We start from the raw sequence: 24,027 nt of genomic DNA on the forward strand, positions 1-24,027 counted from the left end.
CCTTATTTCATCTTAGTCCTCCACGTGTAGATTAGATTGTTAACTTTGATACTTGTCTCATTAGCACCTTCCTGAAATCTTTGGGGGTAGCTGTAAGGTTAAATGTTACTATTCAGGTATCACCTCCATATTAATGCAGCTAGGGGGTTAGCTACAGAGCATTTAATGTGGTGGTAGCAACTTTCTTCTCAGATATTTCCCAACTCTCTTTTGTCTTATCCTTATCTAATGTTTATCCTTGCCAGCATGATTACCTGTTGCCTTGTTCTTGATGAAAGGTCGGACATTTGACCTTTACTCCATTTAGGAGAGGAGGTACTTCTCCTTAGACAACACTTCTAGTTTCTTATGACCAGACTTCTTCCACAGACCATTAATCTATACACCTTTATTAGTATTTACCTGTCCTTGGACTATTTGATGTCCTCAAGTGGGCCCTACGACCCAATACCCATATCTGGGCCTTCATCCCTACAGATACTATTTATAAGTCTCACTGTACTATTTCAGCTAACTTTTATCTTTATCTACTGTACTATCAGTAAAAAGTTTTCAGTTTTAACAAAATAAGCGGATTCCAAACAGACCCTTAAATAATAGTAATTTTTTAAATTTTTTATTATTATTCTTTTGTTCCTATCTCTTTATCCTTTCTTTGTACTTATCTTTTTATTTTTATCTTTATCTTTATCCTTATCTCTCTCAGACCAATCTTTTGTCCCTCCTCCACTTCTTCTTCTTCCTTTCACATGTCAGATCACCTCCCCTCCACAAGCAGCTTTTTCTTCTTCTTCTTTCTCTCACAGTCAGGTCAGCTCTCCACCACAAACACTACAAGAATCAAAACCCACAAGCACTGATCTCTATCGACCCACAAACATTGACTCCGTCGACCCACAAGCACCGATCTCCGCTGCCAGCACCGATCCACAAGTATCCAGACCCATTTCCATTGACTCACAAACTCTAATCTCCGCCACTAGCATTGATCCACCAATCCACAAGCGGCCAACACCAACACCAATCTCTCTCTTTCTGTTGGTTTATTCGTGTGGGTGTGATTGTGTATCTCTATGTTGATTTGTCTATGTAAATGTTTTGTGTGGGTGTGTTTGTGTGTATCTGAGGAAAAAGAAGATGAGGAGAGAAGTCTGAGACTAAGTTCGTTTTGCACACGGAGAAAAGAGAGAAAAAATGTGCAAAATTGTCAAGTTAATTACTAAAATAATAATATGCACATCTACAGTAGTCGTGTATATATGCACGGTTATTGTAGCAAATGTGTAAATATACATAGTTTTAGAATGATTGTGTGGGAAGTTTTGTGGCTTAAATTTGTAAAATTCATCTCTTTTTCTATTATGTATTATGCAAGAGGATGCTCATAAGCTGGAGCTTAACACCAAGGAGAGGTATGCAATTATTTGGATGTGTTGAAAAGTATATATACCATTACATGAGTTGCATCACTATCAATTGGTCCGCCAAAAAAGTGTTCATAAATTGTGAAAAAAAGGTGTTCCGTTCATAACATTTTCACAACAAATTATAGGTGATTAGAATCTACCACTAAAATTATTTTTTTAACCCACCAATGACAATCTGTAACAACCTATTACATAGGATTTGTTGTGAACATATCATTTTTCATTGTGAAATGCTCCAAATAAGCAATCAATCCTTATCTCCCTAAAGAAAATGAGAAAATATTTGTTATGAGGAAATTTAAATCCCGAAATTTCGATGAAATGAGTGTCGGGTTTTCCAACATAAGAAATGCTGATATTTACTAGGCCATACAAATCCTTGCTTCCCTTTGGCTAACTTATCAATTTTGTTTCTCATATTGTGCATTAGCTAACATCATACTCTACAATTCAACCATTCAATTATGTCCTTCATAATAGCTTCACGTTCTGGTTCAAAGAGGAGATCATGTAAGAACCCATCAAACAATTTGATGGTTTTGTCAGTTGAGGAGGCTTCTGCATACAGTTTCTGAGAAGCTTCAGGGTCAGTTACAGTATCAGCAGTGCCATGGAGAACAAAAAAGGGAACTCTCAATTTTCTTAGATTCTGCTGCAAGTAGGATGTGATTCGCAGAATTTCATAGCCAGTCCTTACCCTGATGGATCCGGTATACACTAGTGGATCAGAATATTTGGCTATTAGCGCCTCTGGGTCCCGAGAAACTGGTGTGCCCTTCTTATTTGCAGCACTAATTTGGTATCTTGGCAACAAAAATGAGAAAATTGGTGCCAGTACCTGCAATGGGAACATGAGAAGATGAAGGATAACTACACTTGCTCATTTATTTGCCACTTCAATGGTGTGTATTTTGATAGGAAAAGTCACTTAATATAAATTTCTTAAGTCATTAGCATTTCCAAATTAGATATAAGAGGGATCTCACTAAAAGAATATTCTCACCACAAAAATTGGATGGGATGCTTGAACTCCAACTGCAGGTGATGTTAGTACTGCACCAACTACACGGGCTTCAACCTTTGGGTCAAGCATTGCCTAAAATTATTCACATAAAACAATGAAAACCATGCTTAAACTTGAGGTCCTTTAGGTCAGTAAAAATTGGGACTACAGTATATTATCATAATATGTGGATATTGAAAGTCAATCACAGTATTGCGAAAATTGCATCTTTCAACCAAACCTTACCTTCAGGACAATTGCTGCACCAGTTGAGTGTCCAAAACAGAAGCACGGAAGTCCAGGATTCTCAGCTAAAATCTTTTCAAGAAATGATTTCTGACAAAATAACAAGATAAATGCAGAGAGTAAAACAATCTTTGTTTTTTTGGGCTAGCAATATAATCAACCGATGCCCCTATTCATCCCATAATATTACTTAATGAATAACTCCAAAAAAAAAAAAAAAAAAGAACATGCTATGATAGATTTGGCCACCAAAAATTTGTGGTGATCATTTGATTACAGTATCATCAGCCCCTTGTAAATGAACCTCAAACCATACCATATCATTAACAGCGTCATCAAGAGAATGAACATATGCATGCAGCCCATCACTTCCACCATGACCTATATGAAAATAAATAAACAAACGGATAAGAAAAATTTAGTAATAAAAAACTACTGAAGTAGAAAATAAAGCGCCATGTAGCAGGGACGGCAAAAGTGAGCCATGCCCCCAAATTTTCTGGTTTAAGATATTTTAGATCCATTCCTGCTGACAGCTCAAGTAGGTTGGGGTCAAATTAGCAAAGCTATCACAGATCCCAAATAAAATATTCGTATCAAAAGCCATTAAATGGAAGCAATTATTTAGGTCATCACAAGAAGATATAAGAAAGTACACTTAAGTTTAGAAAGTTAACAGCACAAAAGATAAATAAAAACAAAACAGAGGAGTAGAAAACCATTATCTTATATTATATTTGGCGTATATCACAAGGAATTTAGCAAAAGATAATTTCCCCATTTAGCTTATATAACAAGGTTAGCAATTGAGTAAAACCCAGTTTAACAAACAGCACCTAGAGAAAGTATCAAGCATAATGTCTTTAGATTGTCTTGTGTTCACATGCTCACGGATCTAAGTTTGGTTAAACAGTGTTTGATGTTCTCATAAATGTTGATTCAAGAAAAGCATCACGTTCCATTCAAAATTTTATTGATTCAACACGCTTGCACCAATCAGAAGAAAGGAGAACTAAAGGAGAACTTTGAAAACAAATTTTGAATAGAATTTTCTGTTTCTTCAGCTCCTATAGAACAGGGAGGCTCCATGTAGCTTTCAGCCTTTGGCTTAATTTCCAAAACCCCTCCTTTTACCAATGTCAAACATAGCAGGTAGACACAAACATGCAGATAATAAGCTTACTTATTAAGAGGAGCTTTCACATGTTTTTGGCACCAATGGGCAACCCAAATGAACTACTCAATCCCTGCAACATCCAAATATAGATGCATTGTTGAAGAATTTTGATCTCTAGACTATAAAACTGTAATTAAGTGGGGGAAAAGTATGACCTTTGTTTGAAAGATCAGCCCTTGGGAACAAGAATTAAGTGCAAGGTTATATGTAAAACTTGTTGAGAAGAAAATGATCACAATTTCTTTCTAGTGTGTAGATTCTACCATAGACACTGAAAGATGAAAGTAAACTCAGGTATGAATCTAAAACATATAAATTGGAGGGAGGGGTATTGATGGATTATATATATGATGTTGAGAGATTATGGGACCAAACAGGAGAGACCAGAGTATTAAAAGGGGGGGAGGGGGTGGTGGGGTTGTGGGGGTTGGCTTCTTTAAATCTTCCCTGGGTATCAGGTAAAGTAACAATAACAACTAAAAAGTAAAAAATCTGTTGAAATAACTGTATGGATTCTCTTCTATCCCCCCATATCATATTTTACTTTTGGTCTCTTGGTTTTATGGCATTCCACAGTACCAGCATAAAAGAATTACCACTATAATAGAGATTGTATTAAGCATGGAGCATAAATAAAATTATGATGCTTGTGCTAGCATCGCACACATGTCTAAACCATTGACTTCATTGTCCACCAAGACAGTAATTAGCATTTTTGCTAGTCACCAAGTTCTTCAACAACAACAACAAAAAAATCAAAATCAAAATCCATCAAGATGTTGCTTAAGAATCATCAATTATTGCTCCAAATGATAGTCTAGGCATAAATTGTAATTAAACTATATCAGATGGGTTAATTAAAGAGCATAATAAGTACGTCACTCTAAAATTGTATACCTCCATTCCCGGAGAGAGAGAGAGAGAGAGAGCAAACAAACATATAAGCTAAAGGAGAATTACATAACATCTAAATCCTTTCTCATTCACTTTTGAGCTTGTGCAGCTCATCTATTTGTGTGTTGGCATGATATGGGTTAAACACTGCTTTCCTTTTCCATTTACTCTGAGGTGCCTGTCACTTGCTATGAATCAGAATTACAGATTTATGCCTCAGAGGAAGGTATCAGATTAATGAAACTCTTAGTATTTTCACATGAAGGTATGGATTAAAATTACAAATGCATGCCTTAGATAGGTTTCAGAGTAATAAGACTAAAAATTTTGCATATTTCAACAGAATTTCAACTTATCCAAACTTCCGCCACTTTAAATTTTTAACATTAAATTTATGCTTTTAACAAATTCAATAATGCATTTTGCAAACCTTGGAAATTTTCATTTTTCCCTTTCATTTTATTTTTTATTTTTATTTTTATTTTTTTTATAACACACATTCAAACCAACATGCCAACTCCAAATCTGCTAGCTCCCTTTCATTTTAAGAGCCTTTGAATACACATGGAATGTGTGTGAAGAGGATAGTTAATAGAAATACCCATTAAACTATAAACACCATAACTCAAGAGTTAAAAATAAGATTGAAATAAACTGGACCAATGATTTATTATCAATGGCCAAGAACAGTACGTAGCATCTTCAAGCACACACATACAGATAATCTTGGCTTATATAGGGGGAGAAACTCAATGGTGAACATGTAAAGATGGTTTTTAGACTAACCAATCCAATCCATTCCATAGACCTTGTAGCCATTGGCATTTAGCTGCTTTGCAAAATCATTGTATCTGCCACTGTTGTCAATAATAGAAAATTCTTGAGAAATAGATCAAGCAATATAGTCCACGAAGATAATTTCTATACAAGCATGAGCATAAACCACAGACCTGTGCTCATTTAGGCCATGCATAATAAGAACCAATCCCCTGCACAAAATAGATAGCAATCAGCACTTTTATTCCATATAAAATTTGAAAACAAACATGAAACTGCAGAAGTTAAGAACACGAAATCAAGGGGAATATTGCACAAACTTAGCATGGAATTGTATATTGTAACCAACAGAAAAAGCCAACTGGATTTAGTTAACAAAAAATAAATAAATATGAAAAAAATACTTTTGAAGTATTGGAAAATCCCATATGAAAATGGGTTACAAAGACTGATGTAAGCCTGTTCTGTCCACCTAGGATAAATCTCCATGACTGTTAATTGGCCTACTTGGTGTTATTTTACATTGATGACACACATTAATGTAAGAAGTGACGAGTAAACTGATCTTACAATGTTGGACCCATGACTTGTAAAACTTGCCAATTATGTCAATTTTTCAAGTCCAAAGTAACAAAAGACAATCCTGAATCATCTGATCTCCACAACTCCTCATCACATCCACAACTCATCACATAAATTTTAGTGTTGCATTTCAATCCTCTCTGTCAATAATATGAAATGATATGCTAATATGTTTATGAACACAGACAAGTTTTCTACAAGGTGCTGTGGTACCACCGTATTTTCTGAGCAAAACAAAAGCATTAAACAACAGTCTCTTTCAATAAGGCCTCTTATTGGTATGAGTACAAACATTACTGTTTAAATGTTTTCAATCCCACATGAATTGTTATTCTCACCGACAATTTAATTTTTTTTTTTTTTTTCTTTTGTGTGTGCGTGTGTGTGCGTGTGTGTTAAGTTGGGAGGGGTGAAGAGAGGAACCCCATAGAGTTCATATCCAGTGGCAAGTAGTTTAGACAAAGGCCTTAAAACTAGATACCAATTTGTCAGAGATTAAATCTCTATCACAGCACAAAATCTAACATATCAGTAACTGTAACTCCAGCTGTCAAGAATTAAACCATATTAATGGTCAACAAATCTCTGGATATCTATAGGCAGATCTGAACTCATCAACATGCCAAGAAAAAACATGATGTCAAAAAAAAGAAAAGAAAAGTGCGGTGAAGTGAGTCATGTGCAAACAAGCACACATGTCAGTTTCTTAAAAGATGTTGAAGCCTAAGTCTGTTTTTAAAGGATGTTGAAGCCTAAGCCTAAGCCTAAGTGGTAACAGATAAAAAAATATTAAAAAAAAAATTATAAAAAAAAGAAAAAAAGAAAAGAAAATGAAAAGTAATAGTGAAAGTGATAGAATACCGAATGTTGTAGCTGTTATTGGGGGTCCAGGACCGAGTGAAAATGGTATCACCTCTAGGCGTGAGGAAGAGGGAGTAGTCTCTTACCACATCCTCGTTCAACCCATCATCATCATCTTGTGCCACTCTCCTCATAGCCAGTGCTCTTCTCACGGCCACTTCTTGCTCCACCACCACCGACCCACTCTTCCGCCACGTCACCATCTTCACCGGGACCATCACCTTCTTCTGGCTCTGGCTCTGGCTCTGGCTCCCACCTTCCTCATCCTTCCGCCTCCGTCGACGAAATAGGACCAGAAAGAGTATCACCAACGCGTTCATCACCATCACCAAGCTTCTCCACACGCGCACAGAGAACAGTGCCCTCACGCGCCCGCTCGCTCCTGACGTCAGCATGGTCGTCGCATGAGTATCAACCGTGGTGATCGCCATTTGCGTTGTCGTCTTCCTCGTTTTCAAAACTGACGAACACAAACACTTGGGTGGTTCCAATAATTTTCTCTTTCTGACATGTAATTCTGGAGTTTTGGCTTTGGCTACAACTACCAGAATTATTGAAGTTTCTATAGGGATTACAATAGGTGTCCTCGTGCAACAGATCATAAAACCTATAGAATATGCCGAACAGACAAAAACAAATTTAAGGAGGAAGAAGAAGAAAAAAAAGAAAAAACTTTCTTGTTTCTATTTCAACTAATAACGTTTTTGCTAAATTTAGTTGACCTTTTTTTTTTTTTTTTTCTTTTGTGTGTGCGTGTGTGTGCGTGTGTGTTAAGTTGGGAGGGGTGAAGAGAGGAACCCCATAGAGTTCATATCCAGTGGCAAGTAGTTTAGACAAAGGCCTTAAAACTAGATACCAATTTGTCAGAGATTAAATCTCTATCACAGCACAAAATCTAACATATCAGTAACTGTAACTCCAGCTGTCAAGAATTAAACCATATTAATGGTCAACAAATCTCTGGATATCTATAGGCAGATCTGAACTCATCAACATGCCAAGAAAAAACATGATGTCAAAAAAAAGAAAAGAAAAGTGCGGTGAAGTGAGTCATGTGCAAACAAGCACACATGTCAGTTTCTTAAAAGATGTTGAAGCCTAAGTCTGTTTTTAAAGGATGTTGAAGCCTAAGCCTAAGCCTAAGTGGTAACAGATAAAAAAATATTAAAAAAAAAATTATAAAAAAAAGAAAAAAAGAAAAGAAAATGAAAAGTAATAGTGAAAGTGATAGAATACCGAATGTTGTAGCTGTTATTGGGGGTCCAGGACCGAGTGAAAATGGTATCACCTCTAGGCGTGAGGAAGAGGGAGTAGTCTCTTACCACATCCTCGTTCAACCCATCATCATCATCTTGTGCCACTCTCCTCATAGCCAGTGCTCTTCTCACGGCCACTTCTTGCTCCACCACCACCGACCCACTCTTCCGCCACGTCACCATCTTCACCGGGACCATCACCTTCTTCTGGCTCTGGCTCTGGCTCTGGCTCCCACCTTCCTCATCCTTCCGCCTCCGTCGACGAAATAGGACCAGAAAGAGTATCACCAACGCGTTCATCACCATCACCAAGCTTCTCCACACGCGCACAGAGAACAGTGCCCTCACGCGCCCGCTCGCTCCTGACGTCAGCATGGTCGTCGCATGAGTATCAACCGTGGTGATCGCCATTTGCGTTGTCGTCTTCCTCGTTTTCAAAACTGACGAACACAAACACTTGGGTGGTTCCAATAATTTTCTCTTTCTGACATGTAATTCTGGAGTTTTGGCTTTGGCTACAACTACCAGAATTATTGAAGTTTCTATAGGGATTACAATAGGTGTCCTCGTGCAACAGATCATAAAACCTATAGAATATGCCGAACAGACAAAAACAAATTTAAGGAGGAAGAAGAAGAAAAAAAAGAAAAAACTTTCTTGTTTCTATTTCAACTAATAACGTTTTTGCTAAATTTAGTTGACCGGTCAGAGTTAGAGCAAAGGCCGAAATTAAGCTACCATCAAAACACAAGCTATTTGCTTTATGTGGTGTCTAATCTTTTGTGTCTGAAGTCTGAAATATAAATGAGGTGTGAGCGTTAAGGTTTGGGAATTTGTGTTTGAAGGAACATATACGGCATAGATGCAAAAGGCGTCACGGCTAACGCCACGTCCAAATTGTTCCTGCAGCATAGGTGCTTAAGGCGTCACGACTAACGCCACGTCCAACTTGTCCCCGCTTCTCACCTCTTACCGGATAGTCCCTGAATGACACGTGTCAATCTAAATGATTACTATTTAATATATTGATTGAAATGCGTTGCAAAAAAGGGAAAAGAAAGAGTCAACGTACAACACCGACTCGATAAGATGAGGTTGGGCTTTCGAATTGGACTGACCGGTAGTGCGTGACTTTGGGGATTGGGAGTTTGCGACGTGGACTTGTTGGAGTTGTTCTTGATGAGATTCAGGTAGAGGCAGTTGGAACAAGCAATAATCTGGTTGAGATTTGGCCATTTGGATTTGGGCCCGGTATTTTCATATCTGCTAATTTTTTTTTTCCCTAAATAAAAAAAATGCTACCACATATTTTTTTCACACTTACTTTACCACAATTGTCCTAGATAAGACACTACGATTAATTTTCTGTCACTATTAAATAAACTTTTTTTTTTCTTTATCACATACCATCTGTCATGTGAGAGCATTAGTATCCAGCCTTCTAAAAGTCATAATATGCTATATTTTAGCATCAAAACACAAAAAATATGCATTATCCGGTTTTGTAATTGTAAATTTTTTTACAATCTTGCTATAAAACCATCTTATATATAAGGTGGCACTGTAACAGAATTGTATAATTTTAAATTATATTTTATTCTCTCTCTCTCTCCCCCTCTCTCTCATTTGTCTTTGTCTTCCTTCTCTTCTCTCTCACTCTCGTTCTTGTTTTGTTCTTTCCCCTCCTCAAACCCGAAACTCCCTTTCTCAAATCTGAAACCTCGTGTGATGGTGGTACTAGCAGAGGTAGGCATGGGTGTGGGTTGTAATCAATGGCGGCAGTGTGGGTCTAGGTCGATGGTTTTGGGGTGGTCTGTGATGGTGGGGTTGATCTAGGTTTGTGGCATGGTGGGATCGACATTTTGATCCTATCTTTTCGCCTTCTCTCTTCTATCTCTTCTCTCTTTATTTGTTTTTGTGTGCCTCATGGTGGTGGTGGCAAAGGCTGTGATGGTGGGTTTTGGTCCCGATGTGGTGGTGGGTTTTTTAGCGGTGGTTGTAGTGGGTTTTGTTGGTGGAGGTGGTGTAGTGGGTTGTGTTTGGATTGGATGGTTGGGTTTTTTGACTGGCTGTATGAGTTTGAGAGGAAGAGAGAGGTGGCTAGGTTTTTTTTTAATTATTCTACTAACGACTGTTAAGTGAATAATAAATCTCACAACTTTCATTTACTTAAACTCTCAATCCTGAGGAAATAGTGAACCCGATCATGAAATGTAGGTTGCTTTAATATATCAAGATTGAGATCTAGACAAACAGTCAAAACCTCAGTATTTTAAGCAACCACACGTAATGTTGAAGGAACACATATTCTTAAGATGGAATTCATAGTCTCTTTATAGATATATAAAATATTCCCTTGAGATAAGTTTAATAGGTTTGGTTGTTCAGAGTGTTAGGCCTAATTACTTTAGTAAAGAGTTACTGAAGTTTATATTTTATGAAATTAGATATCATAAAATATATATGAATAACTTAAAGGATTAAACTGGGTACTCAAAGATCAAGAGATAGTAATTTTCAAAGTGGCAGTTATACATTATGCGTGCGTGAGTTTTTGCCCAAAAACCCTAGAAACACAATAGAACTTAAAATACTAAATCTAACATCCTAACATGCATTTTAAACATACAAAAATGAAGACCTAAGCTAGATAAACATATTAAAGCATATTACAACAAGAAAATAAAGCAAATAGAAGGATTAAAGAGCAGAAAAGAAAAGAAAAGAAAATTTTAAAACTTAATACCTTAAACAAAAGCTCTTCAAGCTTGATTTTTGACCTTTCCCCATAGTCAAATCTATTCACAATTCAATAAAACAGTGATTAGTAATCTTAAACTCAAATATCAAGGCCAGAAAAGGCCATAATCAAAAGAAAATTGACTTGAGAATATTTTGTAAAAAACTCCATCTTGCCTTCAGCTAAGGCTTATAAGGCATGAGTGGGGTGCATCTTTTTTTGATGTGGGAGTAAGTCTCAAAAACTGCTCACGTCACTTACAAAGAACAAAGCCGTGCAGGTCCTTCGACCCTAGAGTGGACAAATTGCTTGCAAGCTTTGAACAAATCCTCCCCCACAAGAATCTAAGTAAAGAATTACAAAGCTATTTGTCCTAGTTACAATCTATCAACAAAAAACTACTCTACAAACCTAAGATCTATGGTTTGGGGGCTAGGTTACAGGATGGGAAGGTATTAGGCACCCATCCTACTCGGATAAAATCCGGTCTTCTAGACTCTAATGATCATTTAAGTACCCATTAACATATAGTGATGAAATGCAACATGTGTTTAAATGATAAATCTAAGATTAAGTCAAGAAGTGGACTTTTATTAATCTACTCTTTTTAAAACAGGAGTAAATTTTGAAAAAGTTATTTTAGATCTGTTTTTTATTACAACATAAGAAATTAAGAAAATATTTTAAATATGTTTTAGTTAGTGAGAAAATGATGAGTTTTGGAGAGAAAAATCTAGATCTGTTTTTACTTTGAAAGAAAAACAGTAGAGAAAAATCCAGGTACGGTTTTATTTAGATTACAAAGAAAAATTGTAGAGAAAAATCCAGGTATGGTTTTATTTAGATTAGAAAAAAAACAGTAGAGAAAAATCCATATATGTTTTTATTTAGATAGAAAGCATGACATTTGAGCCTTTAAACAAGTATGCAGACAAACATGTGAATAAAAAAAAAAATAATAAATAAATTACTTACTTGCATGAATTCTTTAAACAAATGGGGGGAATTGCTTTAGAAGTCTGAGAGAAAGTATCTCTCTAAAATCTAAAGCATTAGCACTTAACAAAAAAGAAAATCTTAAAGTCAGACGTCCAAAGTTTCTTTTATGTTAAGGGGAGAGGGATGTTGAATTTTGGTTTTTCTCCTCTATTTATAGAGGTGTATCTGCTTAAAAAAATAAGTTAGGGTTGCTTTAGAAGTCAACAGACATGAGTTAGGTCAGATTTTATCTCAAAAAATTGAATCTAATGAGTTTTGACCTGAACAAAATGTATTTGGGCCCATTTTGCAATTTGTGCTAATCGACACTATTGAAGTGTTGATTGGCACTTTCCAACTGCTGATTGGCACTTCAAAAATGTTGATTGGCACTCCTAACAGCTTTACCTGATTATGTCTTCTTGCACATTTTGGACTATTTTTTGGGCTTTTTTTTGAGCTGGAAATTATACTTGGACATGTCTTGGACTCACATTCCTAATAAAATTCACCTTAACTTGATAATTAAATGTTTAAAATAATTATCTCAAAGATAATCACCCTAAAACTTAATTATTAGTTTAATTTTTAACATTTTCAAATTATTTCTTTTATTCCCATGCAACTGAACTTATTTTAACAAAACTACTTAACCAATTACAAAAATTAATTTAATTAATTTTAATTATTAACCAATCAAAATTAATTTCAATAATCACATTTGATTAATTCCTTCCAAATAAATGCATGCATGCCGTTAAAATTTAATCTTGTGATGTCTTTTGATCCGACTACTCAATTCAAGAACCGAACATATCGTTGTGATCGTTAGAATCTCAAAATCATTTTTATGATATGTGATGAATTACTTAATGAGTGAAATGCAATCATTATTTTTGAGTGCTTAGACTGATTATTTTGGTCATCTCTCAAGGTTAAATTATGGATGCAAAATTGAGTGTCTACATAAGTATTTCAAGAGAAAACAAGACGTAGTACTATAAAGTATAAACCAATAAAAGTTATAAGCAAATCTTGTAGTTTAACTAGTTCTTGGTTGGTGTGTCCATAACATTCAGTGTTCAAATCTCTCATCCCACATTGTAAATTTGTAACTATCGAACTAAAAAAAGAAAAAGAAAAAAAAATGGTATGTTATTTAATACAAAAATTAATTTTCTGTAAAGTTGAATTTATTCAATCATATGTTGGCTTTATTCCGTGCCAAATTTGCTTGTATTTTAGCAATTAGATACTCTATATTTAGGTGGGAATTATGTAAGGGTTGTGTGTGAGAGAGAGTGTGAAGAAAACTCAAGATGTGTGCAATCAAAGGAGTCTCGTGACGAGATCTCGCGACTGACTCACGACTGGCAAGTCGCCAAAGTGGCACACGTGTGAAGCATGCAGGGAACTGAAGGATCACAACAACTGGAACATTACAGGATAAAAATATACAGTCTAGCCAGACAGTTAGCTCGCAACTCAATCTCGTGATTTGTTCCAGTTTGGATGAAAACTGGATAAAAACTGACTTTTCACATTCCTCATTTACACTACTATAAATATCCTTATACTCACGAAATGTAATAGCTTCTAGAGAGAATTTTGAGAGAAAAACCCTAGAGAAAAACAAGATTGACTCATCTACAATCTTCATCATTTGATTCTCCAAATTCCTCCACTCTCACTCTCTCCATTGACATATCCTTGAGAGTTACATTTTACCAAATTCTTATCTCACATACCTATATCTGTGATGAGGTATTTTGGTGCTTGGGAAGTAGTTCAGAGATGACCAATTTACTTAGTTGATGCAATGGGCTTATTGAGGGATCCCGGAGGCTAAAGAAGACAAGGTTAGGCGTAATCCTGTTGGAGTAAGAAGCTTGAAGAGCTTAGGTGCATTGGGTAGACTAGCCTTGGAAGGTCTTTTGCTATTCATGTATCCTAACTATATTCTTTAGTGGATCACTTGATCGCATGGAGGGCAACAGAAAGGTTTTTCGTTGATTTCTTTGGTTTCTTCTTCGATAACACGTGCCGGTGTTATCTTTGTATTTGCATCTCTCTTTGCTTACTCTTTATCTTTTAATTGCTGCTGTGTTTGTGATTAATTATGGTTTAGAGTGTTTTAACAATTTGGTCATATCTTATATACATCATTTCGTATATATATTGTTTGTGTATAAGCTTGTGTTGGTATTGTTAAAATTGAGAGTCTAAACATTCATTAGTATTTTACACACTAATTGAACTCTTATTTTCCACGTGACTTTTTGAATATATATTATTATTTTTAGTTGGCTTTATGTAGTAAAATATGATTAGGATGCAAAGGAAGAAGAGAAAAAAGAAAAGACAAATTTTTAATTTAGAACCATATTTCCATTTCCTTTTAGAAGAATTACTGGTTTAATATTTTTCTTAAAGTGATATTCCCACGTTGGGTGGTGGTTTTCAAAATGGAATTTGCTTAATATATGGGCTGTAATTTAAAGCACGCTATAAGCCTATACCTCTTATCCCAAAACGAATGAAGTATCTTATATCTATGATTCTATATCTGAGACGCTTCTAACCAATTGGGTTTTTTTTTTTTTTATTTTATTTTTTAAAAAAAATGCTACCACATATTTTTTTCACACTTACTTTACCACAATTGTCCTAGATAAGACACTACGATTAATTTTCTGTCACTATTAAATAAACTTTTTTTTTTCTTTATCACATACCATCTGTCATGTGAGAGCATTAGTATCCAGCCTTCTAAAAGTCATAATATGCTATATTTTAGCATCAAAACACAAAAAATATGCATTATCCGGTTTTGTAATTGTAAATTTTTTTACAATCTTGCTATAAAACCATCTTATATATAAGGTGGCACTGTAACAGAATTGTATAATTTTAAATTATATTTTATTCTCTCTCTCTCTCCCCCTCTCTCTCATTTGTCTTTGTCTTCCTTCTCTTCTCTCTCACTCTCGTTCTTGTTTTGTTCTTTCCCCTCCTCAAACCCGAAACTCCCTTTCTCAAATCTGAAACCTCGTGTGATGGTGGTACTAGCAGAGGTAGGCATGGGTGTGGGTTGTAATCAATGGCGGCAGTGTGGGTCTAGGTCGATGGTTTTGGGGTGGTCTGTGATGGTGGGGTTGATCTAGGTTTGTGGCATGGTGGGATCGACATTTTGATCCTATCTTTTCGCCTTCTCTCTTCTATCTCTTCTCTCTTTATTTGTTTTTGTGTGCCTCATGGTGGTGGTGGCAAAGGCTGTGATGGTGGGTTTTGGTCCCGATGTGGTGGTGGGTTTTTTAGCGGTGGTTGTAGTGGGTTTTGTTGGTGGAGGTGGTGTAGTGGGTTGTGTTTGGATTGGATGGTTGGGTTTTTTGACTGGCTGTATGAGTTTGAGAGGAAGAGAGAGGTGGCTAGGTTTTTTTTTAATTATTCTACTAACGACTGTTAAGTGAATAATAAATCTCACAACTTTCATTTACTTAAACTCTCAATCCTGAGGAAATAGTGAACCCGATCATGAAATGTAGGTTGCTTTAATATATCAAGATTGAGATCTAGACAAACAGTCAAAACCTCAGTATTTTAAGCAACCACACGTAATGTTGAAGGAACACATATTCTTAAGATGGAATTCATAGTCTCTTTATAGATATATAAAATATTCCCTTGAGATAAGTTTAATAGGTTTGGTTGTTCAGAGTGTTAGGCCTAATTACTTTAGTAAAGAGTTACTGAAGTTTATATTTTATGAAATTAGATATCATAAAATATATATGAATAACTTAAAGGATTAAACTGGGTACTCAAAGATCAAGAGATAGTAATTTTCAAAGTGGCAGTTATACATTATGCGTGCGTGAGTTTTTGCCCAAAAACCCTAGAAACACAATAGAACTTAAAATACTAAATCTAACATCCTAACATGCATTTTAAACATACAAAAATGAAGACCTAAGCTAGATAAACATATTAAAGCATATTACAACAAGAAAATAAAGCAAATAGAAGGATTAAAGAGCAGAAAAGAAAAGAAAAGAAAATTTTAAAACTTAATACCTTAAACAAAAGCTCTTCAAGCTTGATTTTTGACCTTTCCCCATAGTCAAATCTATTCACAATTCAATAAAACAGTGATTAGTAATCTTAAACTCAAATATCAAGGCCAGAAAAGGCCATAATCAAAAGAAAATTGACTTGAGAATATTTTGTAAAAAACTCCATCTTGCCTTCAGCTAAGGCTTATAAGGCATGAGTGGGGTGCATCTTTTTTTGATGTGGGAGTAAGTCTCAAAAACTGCTCACGTCACTTACAAAGAACAAAGCCGTGCAGGTCCTTCGACCCTAGAGTGGACAAATTGCTTGCAAGCTTTGAACAAATCCTCCCCCACAAGAATCTAAGTAAAGAATTACAAAGCTATTTGTCCTAGTTACAATCTATCAACAAAAAACTACTCTACAAACCTAAGATCTATGGTTTGGGGGCTAGGTTACAGGATGGGAAGGTATTAGGCACCCATCCTACTCGGATAAAATCCGGTCTTCTAGACTCTAATGATCATTTAAGTACCCATTAACATATAGTGATGAAATGCAACATGTGTTTAAATGATAAATCTAAGATTAAGTCAAGAAGTGGACTTTTATTAATCTACTCTTTTTAAAACAGGAGTAAATTTTGAAAAAGTTATTTTAGATCTGTTTTTTATTACAACATAAGAAATTAAGAAAATATTTTAAATATGTTTTAGTTAGTGAGAAAATGATGAGTTTTGGAGAGAAAAATCTAGATCTGTTTTTACTTTGAAAGAAAAACAGTAGAGAAAAATCCAGGTACGGTTTTATTTAGATTACAAAGAAAAATTGTAGAGAAAAATCCAGGTATGGTTTTATTTAGATTAGAAAAAAAACAGTAGAGAAAAATCCATATATGTTTTTATTTAGATAGAAAGCATGACATTTGAGCCTTTAAACAAGTATGCAGACAAACATGTGAATAAAAAAAAAAATAATAAATAAATTACTTACTTGCATGAATTCTTTAAACAAATGGGGGGAATTGCTTTAGAAGTCTGAGAGAAAGTATCTCTCTAAAATCTAAAGCATTAGCACTTAACAAAAAAGAAAATCTTAAAGTCAGACGTCCAAAGTTTCTTTTATGTTAAGGGGAGAGGGATGTTGAATTTTGGTTTTTCTCCTCTATTTATAGAGGTGTATCTGCTTAAAAAAATAAGTTAGGGTTGCTTTAGAAGTCAACAGACATGAGTTAGGTCAGATTTTATCTCAAAAAATTGAATCTAATGAGTTTTGACCTGAACAAAATGTATTTGGGCCCATTTTGCAATTTGTGCTAATCGACACTATTGAAGTGTTGATTGGCACTTTCCAACTGCTGATTGGCACTTCAAAAATGTTGATTGGCACTCCTAACAGCTTTACCTGATTATGTCTTCTTGCACATTTTGGACTATTTTTTGGGCTTTTTTTTGAGCTGGAAATTATACTTGGACATGTCTTGGACTCACATTCCTAATAAAATTCACCTTAACTTGATAATTAAATGTTTAAAATAATTATCTCAAAGATAATCACCCTAAAACTTAATTATTAGTTTAATTTTTAACATTTTCAAATTATTTCTTTTATTCCCATGCAACTGAACTTATTTTAACAAAACTACTTAACCAATTACAAAAATTAATTTAATTAATTTTAATTATTAACCAATCAAAATTAATTTCAATAATCACATTTGATTAATTCCTTCCAAATAAATGCATGCATGCCGTTAAAATTTAATCTTGTGATGTCTTTTGATCCGACTACTCAATTCAAGAACCGAACATATCGTTGTGATCGTTAGAATCTCAAAATCATTTTTATGATATGTGATGAATTACTTAATGAGTGAAATGCAATCATTATTTTTGAGTGCTTAGACTGATTATTTTGGTCATCTCTCAAGGTTAAATTATGGATGCAAAATTGAGTGTCTACATAAGTATTTCAAGAGAAAACAAGACGTAGTACTATAAAGTATAAACCAATAAAAGTTATAAGCAAATCTTGTAGTTTAACTAGTTCTTGGTTGGTGTGTCCATAACATTCAGTGTTCAAATCTCTCATCCCACATTGTAAATTTGTAACTATCGAACTAAAAAAAGAAAAAGAAAAAAAAATGGTATGTTATTTAATACAAAAATTAATTTTCTGTAAAGTTGAATTTATTCAATCATATGTTGGCTTTATTCCGTGCCAAATTTGCTTGTATTTTAGCAATTAGATACTCTATATTTAGGTGGGAATTATGTAAGGGTTGTGTGTGAGAGAGAGTGTGAAGAAAACTCAAGATGTGTGCAATCAAAGGAGTCTCGTGACGAGATCTCGCGACTGACTCACGACTGGCAAGTCGCCAAAGTGGCACACGTGTGAAGCATGCAGGGAACTGAAGGATCACAACAACTGGAACATTACAGGATAAAAATATACAGTCTAGCCAGACAGTTAGCTCGCAACTCAATCTCGTGATTTGTTCCAGTTTGGATGAAAACTGGATAAAAACTGACTTTTCACATTCCTCATTTACACTACTATAAATATCCTTATACTCACGAAATGTAATAGCTTCTAGAGAGAATTTTGAGAGAAAAACCCTAGAGAAAAACAAGATTGACTCATCTACAATCTTCATCATTTGATTCTCCAAATTCCTCCACTCTCACTCTCTCCATTGACATATCCTTGAGAGTTACATTTTACCAAATTCTTATCTCACATACCTATATCTGTGATGAGGTATTTTGGTGCTTGGGAAGTAGTTCAGAGATGACCAATTTACTTAGTTGATGCAATGGGCTTATTGAGGGATCCCGGAGGCTAAAGAAGACAAGGTTAGGCGTAATCCTGTTGGAGTAAGAAGCTTGAAGAGCTTAGGTGCATTGGGTAGACTAGCCTTGGAAGGTCTTTTGCTATTCATGTATCCTAACTATATTCTTTAGTGGATCACTTGATCGCATGGAGGGCAACAGAAAGGTTTTTCGTTGATTTCTTTGGTTTCTTCTTCGATAACACGTGCCGGTGTTATCTTTGTATTTGCATCTCTCTTTGCTTACTCTTTATCTTTTAATTGCTGCTGTGTTTGTGATTAATTATGGTTTAGAGTGTTTTAACAATTTGGTCATATCTTATATACATCATTTCGTATATATATTGTTTGTGTATAAGCTTGTGTTGGTATTGTTAAAATTGAGAGTCTAAACATTCATTAGTATTTTACACACTAATTGAACTCTTATTTTCCACGTGACTTTTTGAATATATATTATTATTTTTAGTTGGCTTTATGTAGTAAAATATGATTAGGATGCAAAGGAAGAAGAGAAAAAAGAAAAGACAAATTTTTAATTTAGAACCATATTTCCATTTCCTTTTAGAAGAATTACTGGTTTAATATTTTTCTTAAAGTGATATTCCCACGTTGGGTGGTGGTTTTCAAAATGGAATTTGCTTAATATATGGGCTGTAATTTAAAGCACGCTATAAGCCTATACCTCTTATCCCAAAACGAATGAAGTATCTTATATCTATGATTCTATATCTGAGACGCTTCTAACCAATTGGGTTTTTTTTTTTTTTATTTTATTTTTTTTTTTTTTTAACATAGCTTGGATACTTCATTTTTTTGGTCCAATCGACCAACCATCAATTAGTCTAAACCATTAATTATTATTAAAAAAAAAAAAAACATAAATGGAAAATGTTAATCTTCTTTCTTCAAACTTTTTAATCAAAGATGCTTCACTATCGGCTACGCACTAAAATTTTTCCAGCTATTCAAAACAACACATCGAATCCACTAAAGGATAATATAATATTTTCATAAAGCAGTACTTTTTTTTAATAGGAAGATAATGGGAATAAAGAGGTAGCGTTCAAATAAAAAATATTAAATACTTCTTATCAATACATATATATGAAATTAGGAATGGAGCCAGAACTTGGGGTTAGCGAGGGCAAAAGTATTAAAAAAAATTTGAAACTCCCAATAAATATTCATTTAATAAACCATCAACAAAGAAAAATATACAAAATTATTATTTTTTAAGATATTACAATGCAATTATTTATGAAAATAGAAATCGTTGTCTTGAGATATTATATGTGTGAGGTCTATTAGACGCTAACTAATAGACAAAAACACTAAAGATAAAGCTACAAAAAATATCACAAAACATCATAGGCTATTGCTAAAGACAAAATTTTGAAAAAAAAAAATTACAAAACATCAATGGCAATAAGAGTTGATTGTTGCGTGAGGTGTTGTGTTTGTCAGATGACAACTTTTTCATTTATAAAAGAATATAAATTATAGACTAAACACAAAAATGGGTCAGTCAGATTTTTATCTCTCTTGAACTCTTTCTTTCTACTCTAGTTTATTCTGCTTTGAGTCTCTCCGTCCCAAGCTCTCAGTATCTCTGACTCCCTACTCTTGCTTAGGTGCTCTGTGCTATGAGAGGATACCTTTGTTTCAACCGCTGGTTGCCAACTTCCTCTCCTTTGTATTCAGCTGTATGTTAGTTAGGTTTTCCTTCTTCTTCTTGTTCTTATTTTATTTTTTTTAATGGCTTAGAAATCCCTTTCTTTTTTTTCCCTTTTATTATATGTGTGAGGTAAGTTGAGTGTTTCATACTCCTAGGCTAGGTAGATATCTAATTAGAGTTGACTTTGATTTTTTTTTTTTTTTCCCTTTTTTCTTGTGTTTGTTTTGGGTGTTGTTTGGGCTTAATTTTTGTTATTGGGCTAATATTTTTTTATAGCATTTAAAAATATCAATAATATTATTAAGGGAAGCAAAGTGCAATTTTATTGAAACAAATTGCTAAAAATAATATATTATATATATATATACATATATATTTTTTTTTTAAATCTGGAGGGGGCCACTGCCCCCATAGGTCCAACAATAGCTCTGTCCCTGTATGAAACAACACCAAAAAAATTTACTCACTTGAACCAATGCAATACTTAATATTGTTATATAATTTGTACTCTATAATCATTGAAGGGTCCTCTACTATATCCTTACTCTTTTTTTTTTTTTTTTTTTTTTTTTTTTTGGGTATAGTATTTACCTCAATCTCAACAATAAATTTGGTGGTGTTTTTAATCTTGACCTTTCATATAAAATTTTAATGGATACTAGTTACCGACAGAGTATGTAAGCGTATATATACAAATGAAATAAAATAAAATAAAAAATTAGATGGTTATCTCTCTGGTGCTCTCTCAGCACACTCTCTAGCATTCTTCCAGGTCTCTCACTGTCCCAAAATGATAAAAATGTTTTTGATATTGTTAAAGGTAAGACTCGAAATGATAAATCCCTAAATTCAATGTCATTTTTTTTTTTTTGCTTTTTCTTCCCCTTTTTTCCTTTCTTTGTTTTTTGGGGCCGCTCATTTGTAAAAGTAGATATATACGATTTTAAATGATTATTGTTGACTTTCTTGTGGGTATTGGGTACAGGGTGGGTGGGGAGGACTCCTTAATCTTATAATGAATTTTGAATTTGAGTCTATTTGTTCTGTTGAAGTAGCACGCGTGATGTGTATGCGGGTTTGTGTTATTTTATTCAAATAGATCCTACAAATAATTATAAAGTCCATGTTTTTGTGAATTAAATCAAGAATATGATTATGTCTTCTTATAGCATTAGAATTGGCTTTAGAGCATTAGTATTATAGTAGGCATTTTGCTAAAATGCTAAATTTACTATCAAAATATAACAAAAGTGGGTTGCATTAATGAAGCGAAACCCATTTCTTTTTGCTACTAAGCTACAGTGCACACAATAGCTAAGATGGTAAAAAAAAATTATTAAAATATATATTATTTTATTGTGTTGGTGGTGGTGGTTGTTGTTTATTGTAGTAAATATATTATTTTACTGTGTTGTTTATATTATTTTATTGTGTTGAATGCTAAAATAAACCACTAATTTGAGTTTTTTGTAAAGTGAGGCAGTAAAATGGATAAAATAACTTTTTGTAATGCCAAATTGCTAAAATTTTGGCACCACCAATGCTGATGCTCTTATTGTTCCAATTATGGTTGGTTAGTGCTTAAAGATTGATTATATATATATATATATATATACATATTGAGAATCCAATAGGGTTCGTTGGTGATGCGGTGTTGTAACCAGTGTGTAGAAGACGCGTTTATGATGGGTTGGTGAGGATTTATGGCGCTGGGTCGGTGAGGGGAGTTATGCCGCTGGTTTGCTTTGTGTGATCTTCGTACCAGGTGCAAGAGGATTGAAGAGATGAGAGTAAAGAGAGGAGACAAATCTTGAAAAGAAGCTGACCAGTTGGCCCCACAAGAGTGTTCAATATTATTACCGAAGTGCCATTGAAACTAGTGTTTGTTGTTTAAAATCAACTCCGAGGTGATTTCAAAAACATCCATTTAAACATGGTTTTTTGAACAATATTTTTCAAACAATCCTGAGCAGAACTGATCCACCAAACACGTTNTATTTTACTGTGTTGTTTATATTATTTTATTGTGTTGAATGCTAAAATAAACCACTAATTTGAGTTTTTTGTAAAGTGAGGCAGTAAAATGGATAAAATAACTTTTTGTAATGCCAAATTGCTAAAATTTTGGCACCACCAATGCTGATGCTCTTATTGTTCCAATTATGGTTGGTTAGTGCTTAAAGATTGATTATATATATATATATATATATACATATTGAGAATCCAATAGGGTTCTATTGAAACAATAAATTTTGGTTTAGCTGAGAGATAAAATGAAGACTTTAAAATCTTAAATTTACAAGTTTTGGGATATATTGTATGTTAGAAGTGTACCAATCAAGAAAAAGAGAAATTATAAGAATGACGTTGGAAGTGAAATTGCAGAAAAGTTGGCAAAGGAAGCAAAGAAGAATGAGTTGATATTGAGTTCTTCAGGCACTATCAAGAGTCTTGGGTGATTACTGCGTGAAGGAATATGGGGTTATTTCTGTGCCAGATGTGACATAAAGGAACATAACTAGCAGAGATATGGGCCCGTTTGGTCATAGAGTTTAAAAATTGTTGTTAAAAAGATGTGAAAATTGTAGTTTAAAATGTGTTGTTGAAAAATGTGTTTTTAGTGTCAATAAAAGAAAAAAAAATGTGTTTGGTATCATGGTTTAAATAACATTTTTCAGTATTCAAAAAGTATAATATATGTGTTTGGTACATGTGTTTTGGAAGGTAAAAAAAGCTGATCAAGTACGTTTTTTTTTTTTTTTTTTTTTTTTTTTTTTTTTTTTGTTTTTGAACACTATGGTTTGAAATGGGTGACAAATGCCCCCATATTAGTTATAGAAAAATGCTAACGAGACACTCATTAATAATCTATTTCAAAAAGTTTTTATGGGAAATAAAAAAAAGTAATTAATATTTTGACAACTTTTTCCATTTCACATAAAAGTGATATTAAAACTTTCCTAAAATAGATTATTAATGAGTGCCCTTGGTTATACTGGAAGCAAATGGGGTATGCATTTTCTTGACGATGATTCCAACTCTCTTTTTCTCCCTTTTGGCTAGGACCTTCCAATTTTTTCTTAAGCTCACAATGGCTCACTTTTTTTCCCCTCTTATTCACAACTCATTATAATTTCCATTGTTATTGTGAGTAGATATTTTAGAATGTCGAAATACTCAGTTGTCAGATACAGAGCTATTGAGTAGTAAGCAAGTTCTAAATATTTCAATGAAACTTATATTTTCTATGAAATTATACTGTATTAATTTCAGTCTTTAATATATTAACATATTTATATATAAATCTAGCCATAGTTAATTAAGAGAAGTGCTATGTTCACAATATTTTCTCAATAAATCATAACTGGTAAGTTGTTATTGGCTCTAATTTGAATTCACAACTTAATTACTTTTTTGCTCACCTATAACAACCAATAACAACCTACCGCTTAAGATTTATTGTGAAAATGTTGTGGATATAAAATTTCTCGTTAATTAATTTTGTTAATTTTTTGATTAATATATTTA

The 24,027-nt window shown here is 33.9% G+C and overlaps 1 protein-coding gene across 2 annotated transcripts; it reads right to left on the reverse strand.

The window, feature by feature from the left end:
* Positions 1-1,603: 1,603 nt before the first annotated feature.
* On the reverse strand, positions 1,604-9,100 carry LOC112040702 (uncharacterized). Of its 2 annotated transcripts, XM_065774372.1 has the most exons (8): positions 8,419-9,100; positions 6,968-7,233; positions 5,698-5,736; positions 5,534-5,604; positions 2,993-3,057; positions 2,677-2,766; positions 2,431-2,523; positions 1,604-2,265 (listed from the first exon to the last, which is right to left on the reverse strand). In XM_065774372.1, the coding sequence occupies exons 1-8, from the start codon at positions 8,803-8,805 to the stop codon at positions 1,864-1,866; spliced, it is 1,413 nt and encodes a 470-aa protein (XP_065630444.1). In that variant the 5' UTR covers positions 8,806-9,100; the 3' UTR covers positions 1,604-1,863. The 2 variants fall into 2 exon arrangements, with proteins under 2 accessions (XP_065630444.1, XP_023929361.1); XM_024073593.2 differs by lacking the exon at positions 8,419-9,100 and having other exon boundaries at positions 6,968-7,684.
* Between the last annotated feature and the right edge of the window lie 14,927 nt (positions 9,101-24,027).

The sequence above is a fragment of the Quercus suber genome, unplaced genomic scaffold (assembly GCF_002906115.3).
Source record: "Quercus suber isolate HL8 unplaced genomic scaffold, Cork oak 2.0 scaffold_91, whole genome shotgun sequence".
Classification (NCBI taxonomy): domain Eukaryota; kingdom Viridiplantae; phylum Streptophyta; class Magnoliopsida; order Fagales; family Fagaceae; genus Quercus; species Quercus suber.

Excerpts from the sequence above, each read along its gene's own strand:
- LOC112040702 (XM_065774372.1), bottom strand. The coding sequence starts at position 8,805 with ATGATCTGTTGCACGAGGACACCTATTGTAATCCCTATAGAAACTTCA. Across the intron at positions 2,767-2,992 it reads ATGACGCTGTTAATGATATG|AAATCATTTCTTGAAAAGAT; the intron begins GTATGGTTTGAG and ends TTATTTTGTCAG. Across the intron at positions 2,524-2,676 it reads GTGCAGCAATTGTCCTGAAG|GCAATGCTTGACCCAAAGGT; the intron begins GTAAGGTTTGGT and ends GAATAATTTTAG.